The sequence below is a fragment of the Bidens hawaiensis genome, unplaced genomic scaffold (genome assembly GCF_021521415.1).
Source record: "Bidens hawaiensis isolate Kalapana, Puna unplaced genomic scaffold, B.hawaiensis_p1.1 tig00009253_1, whole genome shotgun sequence".
In the NCBI taxonomy this organism is placed as follows: Eukaryota; Viridiplantae; Streptophyta; class Magnoliopsida; order Asterales; family Asteraceae; genus Bidens; species Bidens hawaiensis.
The window spans coordinates 78,232-92,669 of record NW_027491683.1 but is presented as its reverse complement, the minus strand read 5'-3'; the positions used below and the strand labels follow the sequence as shown (position 1 = coordinate 92,669).

The 14,438-nt window shown below is 36.3% G+C and overlaps 1 protein-coding gene across 1 annotated transcript; it reads right to left on the bottom strand.

The window, feature by feature from the left end:
• Positions 1-431: 431 nt before the first annotated feature.
• LOC143531833 (putative inactive beta-glucosidase 14) lies at positions 432-2,922 on the bottom strand. The gene is made up of 12 exons (XM_077027041.1): positions 2,743-2,922; positions 2,600-2,666; positions 2,446-2,504; positions 2,282-2,357; positions 2,131-2,205; positions 1,930-2,017; positions 1,603-1,855; positions 1,409-1,524; positions 1,080-1,332; positions 906-1,008; positions 729-837; positions 432-647 (listed from the first exon to the last, which is right to left on the bottom strand). Exons 1-11 carry the CDS (start codon positions 2,908-2,910, stop codon positions 809-811), a joined length of 1,287 nt encoding a protein of 428 aa, XP_076883156.1. The 5' UTR covers positions 2,911-2,922; the 3' UTR covers positions 432-647; positions 729-808.
• Positions 2,923-14,438: the final 11,516 nt, after the last annotated feature.

Sequence of the window (14,438 nt, the reverse complement as noted above, 5' to 3'; positions counted from 1 at the left end):
TGCTTACAAACACCTAAAATGATAACAAATTTTAAACATGCACGCTTCCATTTAACGTCACCATCTATCCCGTAAAAACCTCATTTTCATGTATCATTTAAATTAACACTTGTTAATACAAGTAATTAGATAGAGCTTTTTAATTATTTTTGTTCTGGATCACGACAAGAATGAATTATGGTTGATGTGTAGATATTTGACAAAATTCAAGGCCAAAAGTGTAAATATTTCAAGACCCATTAGAGAGAAATTTTATTATCTCAAAATAAATTCTTACAATGCAATGAAACAAGCAAACCTATATATACATATACTTACGCGGTGCATATGTTATGCGGCGTGGCGTATAACATACATGCGGCATAACATATGTGGCGTATATGTTGAAAACACAACATATGCGCTCACATCTAGACCCATTTTTTTGTCTTGCCTAATTAATATTATTGGAACTGTCACCGTTTATCGACAAGTAATTCAAGTTGTTGGTCAAAAAATTCTTGTACCATCTTGCATAAAGCTTTGGTATCCTAATTAGAGTTTGCTGATCCACATAGTAGAGTCCGTACCTCACATTATTACCAAGGTTCCATTGATAGCAGTCCATAAATGACCATACGAAATATCCGCGCACATCTGCTCCCTCTCTGTTATTTCAAACAACTTTTCTTCTGATCAGCGGCTGTTAAAATTAAAAATAAAATATACATAAAGATTTCTGAGCTAACCTAATAGACTTGGCTAAAGAAGCAAGGTATTTTGCATGATATTCAACTCGCTTGATGTCATTAGTTAGCACATTAACTCGTTACTCTTGCACGTCCGGTGAAGAATACCCTGCAAAAGAAGTAGATATAATCGAAACGGGACAATATGCTACGAAATATGAAAATGGGGACACTAACCATTTTCAGTAATAAACATGGGTGTGTTATTGTATCGAACCTTGATAAGATTAACAATCTCTTCCATGCCTCTAGGAACAACATATGATCCTTCCATCCCTGTCTGTATTTGTAATAAACAAAAATGTCGTAATGTCAACTAATACACATTATGATTAAAAGGTAATAACCTACAAGTTCACCAATTAGCACGCCATCACGCTCTCCAACCGTCCCCACAAAGCCTTCGATTGCACGATTCTCGGTCACCAAGCAACTAGAATTAGTACAATCCTTTGCATATACAGCCGAATAATGGTTAATGCCAATAAAATCTATGCTATTCTTCATAAAATTCTTTTCATCAAGGGAGAAACTTGGCAAGTCACTTCCAAGATATTCCTTCATTTCTTCTGGGTAGTCTCCAATTATTGATGGATCAAGTAACCTGTTTAATGAGAACAAGTTGAACAAAGATCATATAACTTTCTCGCGAATATACATTCAAAATAGTTACTACTTACCAGCCAGTATGAAAAGCAAATGCCCTTTTGGCAGCTTGGTGATCAAGTTCAGTGTCTGTTAGTGGTTCATACATGTTACCGGTTACAGTAACACCAATTGAGCCACCTTGTTTAGGCTACACATACAAACCAACATGTCAAATAAACAAATCTTTAAATGTTGAGTGAAATTTTAATGAGTAGTAATAGATTGCCTGGAAATATTCATGATATAGCTTGGCTGCCCTGCCATGGGCCAATATCATGTTGTGCATAGCCACGAGTGGCTCGACATCAGAATTTCCATGAAGGCAATTGCCAAAAGGCTCTGAACAACGAGACGGTGGATTCAACCCTATTTCGTAACCATATTTTGCGACTATTTCAGGTTCGTTCATCGTGAGCCAATACTTCACTCGGTCTCCAAAAGACTTGAAACAGATTTCTGCTAAATATAAAAGCTCTTCTCTGCCAGTAAAATAAATAATAAGTTAACAAACATCTAAGGAATCGTCGAACAATTAATGACGTTTTAGACATACTGCATTTCAGGGTTTAGCCAAGAATAGTATCTGTCTTCAAGTTCCCGAGGGTAATCCGCGTGGTAAATCGTCACAAATGGTTCAATTCCTATTTATTTCACAATTCATAAAAAAAAATGCTTCAATCATCACTCAATCTAATAAAGAATCATGAATTTGAACCCGGTAGTCATAAAGATGACTAAAATCAATTCATAGCACCTTTGAGAATGAGATTGTCTATGATCTTGTTATAGAACATGATGCCAGCAGGGTTAACTTCACCCAACCTTCCTCCTGGTCAACAAAATATACAACAAATTAATTACGCAAAGTTGAAAAGATAATGAATGTAATTTAGGGATGGTAATACTTGGAAGAATTCTAGCCCAAGATATCGAAAATCTGTATGCTTGTATGCCAAGAGAATGCATCAACTCGATATCTTCCTGTGTAACAAAAATCAAAATTTCAAATAAAGAAGGTGATATATGGAACGGTATTGTATATAAGACATTGAAGTAATTTAAAATGAACCAGGAACATATGATAATGATCATCTGCAATATCTCCATTGTCCCCATTCTCTCCACAACCTTATAAATAGCGATATAATATTGATCATCACTGGAATCAAAATCAAATTGTGGTATATATAAACATTAAACATAAGAGACTCCATTATACTAACCTAGGGAGTGACAATATACATCCCAGGTGCTTAAAGATTTTCCATCTTCAAGATAGGCTCCTTCAACCTGTCAAAATAACTTACTTCATTGGTTAAGTGATAAAAAGTTATAATAATTATGGGAGCAAGAGGTGAAGATAGACTTGGTAAGCAGAAGTGGTTGCTCCAAACAGAAACCCGGATGGAAAATCGGCTCTTTTGATCAGGGACTCTTCAAATAGTAATCCTCTCTCGCCATTGTTGGAGGCTTCAAGAAGTGGTCCAGGAGCATAAATGAGGAAGAAAAAGAAAGAAATGGTGGTTGTTTTCATTTTTGCATGTGAAAGTTGAGAGAATGGGGGTATTTGTAGACCAATCCATAATTACCACCGATCCACCCCTAAAATGATGATTATTATTATTACCCTCTTTCAAAAAAAAAAAATAATAAAATAAAATCATATTATTATTATTATTATTATTATTATTATTATTATTATTATTATTATTATTATTATTATTATTATTATTACTTGCTAAGTCACTACAGTGTCACTACTTGAAAAACTTTTTTACTGCTCTAGGATGTCCTACTTGCTGTCTTGTCAAATAATCCGGAACGCCATGTCACAAGTTACTAAGACTCCGTTTTGATATGCTTCATTAATAAAAAAAAAGTTTGCTAGCCTAAATCTGTAACCCTTGACACTTCTAGTGTAGGATATGTTTAAAAACATGTGTCATCGTTACAACATACTTTTAAATTCACACATGTGTTGATTATGCACAGGATTGAAAATCATTGGGCTTGTTAGGCCTACACTTCTTCTTTCTAACATGGACTTTAATTATGCCACCTCGAGTTGACTATTGCTTGCCAACACGTATGCTTACTCCCAGAAACAACCCTTCTCAAAATCCTCAGTCAATTACGCCTCAACCAAAAACTTATTGTTGAAATTCCAGTGAAAATGCGTTTTTTATTTATTTTGGGCACAAATATTGTTTTTATGTTATTTAGTGTGTTTATGTTCTTCTATGCGAGAGGATCACAACAAACCAAACTGTGTTCAAAATGGTGCTAAGATGAATGAGATATCAACACTATAGGTTGTGTGGCTGAAACATGAAAAACTGTGAAAATGGAGCTTGTCCCACGTCGGTGAAAAGATAAATTTTTGTTGGGTTTATTAATGGGAGCTGTTTTAAAGAACCTAAACGGGTTTGGGTTCAATTGCGTGGTTCGCAAACCTATTTTAAAGGACCTTGGTTATAGAAATCCATTCTTTTCACGACATGTTTGTATTTTTAACTCTCATTTCTTTTTGAATAATCCAGATAGTTAATCACCCTTGACCTTCCTGTTCCTATGGCAGATCATTTACATAAAAACCAAATTATGTAGACTTATTAATATAAATAATACAAACACTGGTTTATACAAAAACAAATTTGCATAAGCTTGTATGCATCTACTTTTGATGACGTCATGACATTCTTATGAAGTTGTATAATGCCTTAATATTTCCTTATCGACAAGATGCGTGTTGTTGCTCAGAAAATTATTATACCATGTTGCAGAAAGCTTTGGTGTCCAAGCCAGCGGTTGTCGAACCACATAGTATAATCCATACCTTACCTTGTAGCCTTTTCAACCATTCTAAGTTATCCATCAATAACCACACAAAGTATCCCCGGACATCCGCGACTTCTCAATTATTTCAGAAAACATTTCTTCAAATCAATGCTTCATTTTAACGTTTCATATCAGACATACAACTTTAAGAATTCAAAAATGTTATAAATCAAGAGTTCAGAGCCAACCTAATAGACGGGGCTAGGGGTGGCAATCTTGACCCGAACCATTTTAAATTGGTCAATTTGGGTTGTTTTAAAATTATATAGGTTGGTTTGGGTCATGGATTTTAACTAAATGGGTCAAAATGGGTCACTTGAAATTCAACCTTCTTATTTTCGGGTCAAAATAGGTCGACAAATTTAAAGAAATGGGTCGATGTGGATTAGCGTCTTAAGGAAAAGTGCCAAGTTCAGGTTGAAATGAGTTTTGGATTGGAACGAGTTTGGTGTAGGTTTTGGCTTGGATCAGGTTTCGAGCCGACACGAGTTTTCGGACCGGACAGGTTGGGTTTCAGTTTATTTTGTTTATTTTTGGTCGATTTCGGTTTTTGTTTCGTTTTGGTCGGTTTTTCAGTTTCATTTATGTTTGCTTTCAGTATTTTAGTTTCGTTTGATCGATTTTTTTCGGTTTTGATTAGTTCGGTTCAATTTTGGATTTTTGTTTCGGTTTCGGCTAATTTCTCGGGGTTTTTTTTGTTTTGTTTAACGAGGACAATGTAGGAAACATTTTTGTTTTTTTTACATTTTTTGTTTTTGTTTTTGATTTAGATTTTGAGTTATGATTTTTTTATTATTATTTTTTAATTTTGTTAGGGGCTTTTGATCTTAATAAAAACCCCTAAAAAATTAATAAAAAATCATAACTCAAAATATAAATCAAAAACAAAAAATTGTAACATCTGTTGTGCTCGTTCAAAAAAAAAAAACTTGACCCGAAACCCGTTTGAACTCGTTCCGGCCCGAATCTGTTGACCCTAACCCGTTCCAACCCGAACCAAAACAAACATTTTTTTAATTGACCCATTCCGACTCTAACCCATTTCGACCCTAACCCGTTCCAACTCATGACCCGTTTCGACCCAACAAACCCAACGTGGCTAAAGAAGCAATGTATTTGAATATTCAATTCGCTTGATGTCATTTGTTATAAGCTCATTAACTCGTCGCCCGTGCACGTCCGGAGAAGAATACCCTGAAAAAGGCGTAATCGGAACGAGACCATATGTTACTGAATATGAAAATAGTGGCAATGTACTGACACTAACCATTTTCAGTAATTCACATGGGCGTGTTATTGTATCGAATCTTGATAACGTTAACGATCTCTTCGATGCTTCTACGACTACCCCTGTTTGTTTTTGCAATAAACAAAAATGTCATTATATCAACCTAAAACTATTGATAAAAGATGGTAAGTTCCTACAGGTTCACCAATAAGCCGTCACGCTCGCCAACCGTCTCTACAAAACTTCTAATTGCACGGTTCCCCATTGCAGAGCAACTATAATTCGTAAAATCCTTGGCATATAAAGTTGAATAATGATTGATGCCAATAAATCTATATTATTCTTCATAAAATTCTTTTCATCAAGGGAGAAACTTAGAATTTCATAACCAAGGTACTCCTTAAGTTCTTCTGGGTAATCCCCAAATATTGAAGGATCAAGTGTCCTGTTTGATGATAAAAATTGAAGAAAGATCTTACAATTTCTCGAGTTTATTTATATGTTTATGCAAATATACATTTGAGAAGGTTACCGCATACCAACCAGAATGAAAAGCAAATGCCCTTTTGGCAGCTTGGTGATCAAGTTCGCTATCAGTTCGTGGTTCGTACATGCCACCATGAACAGTGAGACCAATTAAGCCACCTTGTTTGGGCTGCACATACAAATCAATAAGTCAAATACATTATTAATAAATAATTTTATGTGTGGATTTAAAGAATGACTTAAAGTTGGTTGGTTGCCTGGAAATACTCATGATGCAGCTTGGCTGCCCTGCCATGGGCCAATAACATAGGCTCAACATCTGAGTTTCCATCGTGACAGTTTCCAAAATGCTCTGAGCAACGAGATGGTGTAATAATCCCCAATTCGTAAGCATATTCTGCCATAAATAGGGGTTCATTTATGGTGATCCAATGCATAACTCGGTCTCCAAAAGACTTGAAACAGATTTCTGCTAAATATAAAAACTCTTCCCTGCCAGTAAAATAAATAATAAGCTAATAAACGTCTAAGGTGATTAAAAAAGGAGTTTTAGACATATTGCATTTCAGGGTTTATCCAAGAACTGTATCATATCTGTCTTCAAGTTCTTGAGGGAAATCCGCATGGTAAATCGTCAAAAATGGTTCGGTTCCTTCTCATTATAATCCGCGTCCGTGAAAAAAAAAAAAAAAACGCTTCAATCATCAATCAATAAAACAATGAAAATTGAATCTGAAGCTGATAGTCATCAATCACCTTTAAGAATCAGATTGTCTACAATTTTGTTATACTACATGGTGCCAATTAACAAGGTTAACTTACACCAAATTACCTTCCTCCTGTTCAACAAAATGCAATTAGATATCCATCAAATTAAGCAAAGTAATTAAGGGGTGGTCAGATTGGTATTAAATAAAAATATTATATTTGGAAGAATTCTAGCCCAAGATAATGAAAATCTGTATGCTTGTACGCCAAGGAAATGCATCAATTTAATGTCATCATGTGTTACAAAAAACATAATTTTTAAATAAAGAAACTGTTATTAAAGAATTCTAAGCAATAGAAGTGAAAATGAACCAAGAACAAGTGATAATCATCATATGTAGCGTCTCCACTGTCCCCATTTTCTCCACAACCATGATTTAATTCATCACTGGATCAACTTAAAATTATGGCGTAAATTATAAACATCAAAAACCCGATTAACCAACCTCCGGGGTGACAATATACGTCCCAGTTGCTTATAGATTTTCCATCTTCAAGATAGGCTCCTTCAAACTGTTAAACTTCATGGATTAAGTGATAACGATGAGCAAGAAGTGGCAATTGTAAGAGGGGAAGATAAACTTGGTAAGAAGAAGCGTCTGCTCCAAACAGAAACGCGGATGGAAAATAAAGAACGTGTTTTAATGTTTAAATATCATGTATTTCAAAATGGTAGCGTTGCTGGGAAATGAACAAGCAAAGTGTTGGTTTAGTGTGTTTGCTTGCTTTCAATTTTTAGTTTAATTGTTTTGTCAGTTTTATGTGCAGTGTTTGTGTTTGGTGTGTGCAAGTGATCGTACATGTTTATGCATACAAGGTATTCAAAAGAATAAGTGTAATATTTCGGATCTTTTGTATCTGTATTTTTATTTGTTTACCCGATTTAGGAATGTAATTCAGATATTTCGTTTCAATAAAATCGTGCACTTATTAGTAATTAATTTCGTTTAACTTAGTTTATAATTTCATAACTCTTAATCATGCCAAATAGTCCTTAGAAACTCTTAAAATTGTGTAAAATGGCTATAAAAACACATTTTGGGAACTACAGGTATTGGTTTTGCCAAAAAACAAAATTTTGATGGAAACTAACCCGTCTCGTATCACAACGGGGGGAGTACTTAGCCGTTGCTTATCACGAACGACGGTCAAATCAGCAAACTTCTAGTTTTGGTTCATTTATGGTACCGGGGGGGGGGGGGGGGAGTACTTAGCCATCGCTTATCGCGACCGATGGTCAGATCAACAAACTTCTATTTTTGGTTCGTTTATGGTATAATCCCTCCTTAAACGGCCTAAATCACTTAGATTTCGGTCCAAGACAATTAATCTACTATTAGGCATTGTCTACATCAATTCCTTGTTGATCACACCAAGATAATTAAGTAATAGAACCGATTTGGTCATTAATTGGTTATTCTTTTTCCTAAACAAGTTGATCATTCCTTTGTCAAGTTTTACCTCTACATACTTAACTAAAACACATCTTAAAACCCTAAACCACCTCTGCAATAATAACCTCCATCGTTTCATAGCCTTTTCCTTTGGTGTTTCAAGTGTTTTCTCCATCAAGAACAAGCTACCGTTTGACTTTGACGTTTCCCGACCATTGACTCAGTTTTTCTCATCGTTTTAGGCACTTTCTGGGTAAGCTGTCTTCTGCAATTTCGTTCACTTTTATTCAATAATCAATAACCTTCAATTAATTTATGAGATTGAGGGGATTTAACCGGTCAATTGGACTCCGACACGTTTAAGGGTAAATTGGTCTACCAAGTTGACTAATCAATTTCTATCATTTTTGTTGGAATTAGCTTTCAGACCGGAAGGCTTTTATATTTGTGTTGAGATTTAGAGTGTACTGACCGAAACCGGACTCCCGATTCGCAGTTCGGATTCTGGTCAGTACTAGCTCGCGTATTTACTGAAAATCTCAGAACCAGAGTTCTATACATTCGTTTGAATTGATTCCAGCGGCTATGTTCTCGGTTTTGACTCTATTTTGTTTTGTATAAGTATCAGGTATGTTTAGATCAGAACACTCATCACGTTGACTTTGCTCGTTTATTCTATCTCTCGATTTATTCAATTAATCGTCAAGGTTAGAAGTCAATCCCCACATTTTACTGATTTTAAACGTTTTTGGGACATATGCATACCTATTAGTATTTACATATTATATTATATAAGCACTAGCAAACTATGAATGTTATGTGTTTATCAATTGAATAACTAGCTGCTACTTGTTTATTTTATCGCATTCGGAGAGGTCCATTGTAATCACATTATAGCATGATCATACGACTGTTATAGTAGCCATAACCCGAGTTCGTGAGACATGGTCAACTGACAGTCTGACACCCTTTATTTGCTTATGGTTTGATTGATTTATACTCACAATATCAGTTTTGCTCTTTTATTTATATAGTATTATTATTATATCAAAACTGGTGGTTTTTCTCACTTAACCTCGCGTTGACATACTATATTATTTTGTACGCATTTGCAGTTTATCATTTGGTTTGAAGCTAAGGTGAAGAAACATTTAGAGATGCCTTAAGATAAAATTATTAACAAAACTACTTGTGTTTTGATTTGGGATTAAATTGTAATTTGCTTTGAACTTGTGTACTTGGGTGAAATTTTGGTCATTTAAAATAATTAATAAGATATTGTCATATTTAAATTTGTATGATAGTACCTTGTGATCTGTGAACCAACGGCTCGCACCCGACATTCCTCCGTAGGTTGGAGTGTGACAGATTGGTATCATAGCCTGGTTGTAAGATAAGTCGTTAAAGGTGCCTTAGTAACATGATTAGGACCCCATACATGCTTACTTGACTGCATCATGTGTTCTATTTATATGTTTACAGCTTGCTTACTTAATTATTTATTTATTTTATCATGTACACACACACCAACTCCGAGGCTATGCCTCATTCTCAAAAGATTTTTATTTAAATTAGTATATTGTTTTTATTTCGTGAGAATTCCTTAAGAATTTCCTTGTAGATGATCATAATTAACAGAAACATTTAACTAGATTAGGCCAAAGGACTTAACTTGAAAGGGATTCGAAACATGAAGTATATTTTCTGCCATTTTTTTGCTAAAGGACATCATTAAATAAACGTTTAAACATAAATGACTAGTTTTGCTATTTTGTCTAAAGAAAAATAATTTTTTGATATTAAATAAACAAAATTCTTGTCAAAAAGGCAGCCTAGCCGACTTTTAACCAGCTATCACAACTTTTGACCGCCTATCATGATTTTTGGCCGAGTTTTAACCAACTTTTTGTGAATCCTAGCCCGCCTAGCCCGAGTTTTGACCGAATTTGACCGCCGTCGACTAATCCTGAAGAAAGTCTCCAAGATAGGGGTTTGAGGACCGACTATTCGCTGACTAGTCGGTCTTGAAATCTTACTTTTACAACACTGCATATCGGCAATCACTGCTTCAAGCTACAACAAAACAAAGAAAAAGTAATTCAATGAAGAGCCCATCACCGAGCGGAGTAAATGAAGGGAGCTACCTTTAACAATTAGACACAAAAAAGTAATCACATATAACTTAAAAAGACAGATTGGCAAGTCTTTCCAACATGCATTACACGAGAGACGCCAAGACATGTAACTCGTCAAAATGAGTTGTCCCACGCCATTTTTAGTACCCTTTTTTGTCCATTGCGTGCCCCCTTTTTTTTTAATTATAAACACTTTAATGTGTCTAAATGACAACAAAATAAATATTAATATCAAAGTTTTGGGAAAAAAGGCAATCAGAACATCGTATGCTTTTAATATAAACTCGAGGTTATTTAACCCATTTTCTTTGGAAATAAAACCCAAATCAACCAAACATACATAATATTACAGATCGACTCCTGACCAATATGTAAAAAAGCTCACAAAACCAACACTTATGCCAATTCATTACTACATTTGAGCAAAAGATTCGTACCTGGTTGTTAATTACTAGTGGCTCAGAGGCAAAGGGTCAAAAGGATATGAGTTATGAAGAACGTTCATGACAGACAAGTCCATCCTGAAGAATATGTAAAAAAATATCAAAAAACATGCAGTATTGCCATTTTCATTTGAGCAAATGAATTGTACCTTGTCGTAAATTTGATTTACGTCACCAGAATTTGGTGCAAAGGGTGTGCTAAATGTGGGGCATGCATATGACAAAAGCTCCCGATAAAGGGCAGCATCATTATATCTTTGCATTCTCGACATTTTTTAACCGTATTTTTCCATTAGCTGAGAGTAGGCATTTTCATCAATAAGTTGAAGTTGAGGACAAAGTGAGAGGCAGATTGCTAGCAGCGCATACATCTGGTCAATCTTGTTTAGTATTTGTGGTGATTCCTGTTGAGGCTGCTTAGAAATGTAGCCAAGAATGTTATTGAATACGCGTGTGGTGTCTACATACCTGCCAATCCGACTGACAATTGATTATGCTCTCTGTTTGAATATAATAATAACTAAAAAAAAAGAAAAAAAGTGAAGTTGATGGAAATACCTCCCCAACATAAGATTTGCAAAGCCATAATGATAGATGGTTGTGATGTGAGTGGCAATAAAAAGAGTGGTGTAAAATCCTTGCTGACTTATGTCAATAGGGCGCAGGCAGTTGAGTCCAGCTTGATAATTTCCCAATAAACAGTGGACTCTTAACAAACCAACTAAGCTGAAGTAGCCCATGACAATGAACACATTCTTACTCTCACTCCTGATCTGAACATCTTACTGTTCCGTTTCTGTCAAGAATTGAAGCCCCCTATCTTTTTCGAGCTCTAGAATCTGAAGAATCTTAGAGCGTTCTACCGTCATGTGCAAAAGGTTGAGAGAATCATGCGCACTCAAAGCCTGCCAAAAAACCATTATCATTATCAATGCATCATCATAAACTATTATTTACTTGGAATGCAACACTCCTGAAAGAAACATAGTATTAATGCCTGACTGACCCTGTGACATAGACTTAGCAGATGAACATCCTGCTCAGTTTTGATTGCCAAGGCCCGATACTGACAGGACTGAAAATGGTTCACATGCCCATCCATCATGTCCCACAACCACTGGTAAGGCAAACTACTTACTGTCTTCAGTTGGTTTAAGAAAATCTTAAAAAACAAAATCCTTTCCTTCGTCATTAACAAATGCCAAGACTAGACAGGAAATAATGGAAGAGAAAAGAGATTGCCTGAATGACATCACGGTAGTTAAACCAAGAAGATAATCTGCTTAGCGGTTGGGGATGATCCTCCAGCAAAGAGTTGGCGAAACTAAATCTCATTGTACAGAACGAAGAAGAAAAAATCCGTCTTCACATACTCAAGAACGTTATCAACAAAAGGCAGCATAATGCTGTTCGCCTCCTCATACCACTTAAGGACCTCATGCCTGTTTCCTTTACGGATACAGCGCCGAAACGTTGCGCACGACGTCTTAGAGGTCGGATTGTGACTTAATGCTGACTTGGGCAGTTAAAGAGCTGGTAATGTCAAAAGATTGGGTAAAAGAAAGGTCAAGAAATAAATAAATGTGAAGATGTTTCACTTTCTTATGTTACTTGTTTTCTTAATTATAAATAGCATGGTAGGTTCAATGTCTAGATGTACTTTTAATTTGCTTTTCCTTTCTGCAAGTAATAACATCAGAAGTTTGTTATCACACTTTTGTTCTTTCTATCTTTTGTTTCTTCAATTTATGCTTCTCTGATTACCAACACTTGGTATCAGAGCTCGGTTGATCAGTCCAGCTTATGCCAAAATACATCCTAACAGAAGACATGTCTGTTGCTACAACCTCTGGTAACCCTAAAGATTCCAGTTCAGTTTCACTACAAATACCCACCTTAACATCCACGAACTACACCACTTGGGCCATCAAGATGGAGGCTGTTATGGATGCACAAGGGTTGTGGGACTCTGTTGAACCACCGCTCAATGCAGTTCTTGACGAAAAGATGAACAAGACTGCACGTGCATTTATATTTCAAGCAATCCTAGAAGACATCCTATTGCAGGTGGCAAAGAAAAGGACGGCGAAGGAGATCTGGGAGTCATTGAAAACAAGGTACGTAGGCACTGAACGTGTGCAGAAAGCACGCCTACATACACTCAAGAGTGAGTTTGAAGCCCTGAAGATGAAGGACGATGAGTCGATTGATGAATTTGCTGGAAAACTAAGTGGGATGATCTCAAAATATAGTAGCCTTGGAGCTACTCTTGAGGACGAGGTTTTGGTAAGAAAATTGTTAGATTCGGTTCCTGAAAAATACATTCAGTTGGTGACATCGATAGAACAAACAACGGATGTGGACGATATGCCATTCGAAGAGGCCGTCGGTCGGCTGAAGGCGTATGAAGACAGGTTGAGGCTTCGCCAAAGTAATCAAAGTAGTGATGGTAGTTTGCTGTTCATGAAAGCAGAAAACTACTCGAGTTCAAAGGGTCCAGGGAGGACTCAATTTTCTAGTACTCGAGGGAAAAGTGACCGGGGTGGTCGAGGTGGTTCAAGAGGGCGAGGTAGCAACCATGGCGGGGGTAATCGTGGCGGATTTTCTGGGCAAAATGATCAGAGAAACAACTCAAGAAACAAAGATAAGAAACACATTAAATGCTTTAAATGTGAACAATATGGTCACTATGCATCGGATTGCAAAGAAACAAAAGAAATAAGGGAAGAAGCAAACTTAACTGATGCACAAGAAAAAGTGGGTGCAGTGATGTTAAGCATATATGTAGAAGAAATGCCCACTATGGTGTTATTAAATGAAGACAAAGTGGTTCCAAACCAAGAAAAAGGACGGGTTGGTGAGGACCACGACACATGGTACCTCGATAATGGGGCAAGCAACCACATGACGGGAAGGAAGGAATTGTTTTCTGTTTTGGATGAGAAGATAACGGGATCGGTACGTTTCGGCGATGGGTCGAAAGTTCAGATCAAAGGTAAAGGAATCATTCTATTTGAGTGCAAGAATGGCGAACAACTTGTCATCACAGGTATGTATTTCATTCCTGTTTTGCATAGCAACATTATTAGTTTGGGACAGTTGACTGAGGAGGGATATGATGTGAGAATGCGGGGTGAACACCTAACTGTACATGACGAACCAGGGCGGTTGATCATGAAGGTGCAATGGTCGGTCAACAGGTTGTACAAAATTGTCCTCAAAGCTACTAAGCCTGTTTGTTTACATGCAAGTTTGGATGACGAGGCTTGGTTGTGGCATGCAAGATTGGGGCATGTAAACTTTCATGCTTTAGAAACAATGGGAAGAAAGAAACTGGTTGATGGCATACCAATAATTAAACACCCAAATCAAGTTTGTGAAGGGTGTGTAATGGCTAAGCAGGCAAGACAACCCTTTCCCCAAGAATCACTTTGGCAGGCTAATCACCCATTAGAACTTATCTATGGTGATCTCTGTGGTCCGATAACGCCACAAACAAAAAGTGGAAACCGGTATTTTTTTCTTGCTTGTTGATGATTATTCCCGGTTTATGTGGGTATACTTGATTAAAAACAAAGATGAAGCATTGTCTATATTCAAGAAATTTAAGATGCTGGTAGAGAAAGAAAGTTCTCACAAGATCAAAATGTTTTGATCAAACCGCGGTGGTGAGTTTAATTCTAATTCGTTAAAAGAGTTTTGTGAACAGGAAGGAATTAGAAGACAACTAACGGCTCCTCACACTCCGCAACAAAACAGAGTAGTAGAGC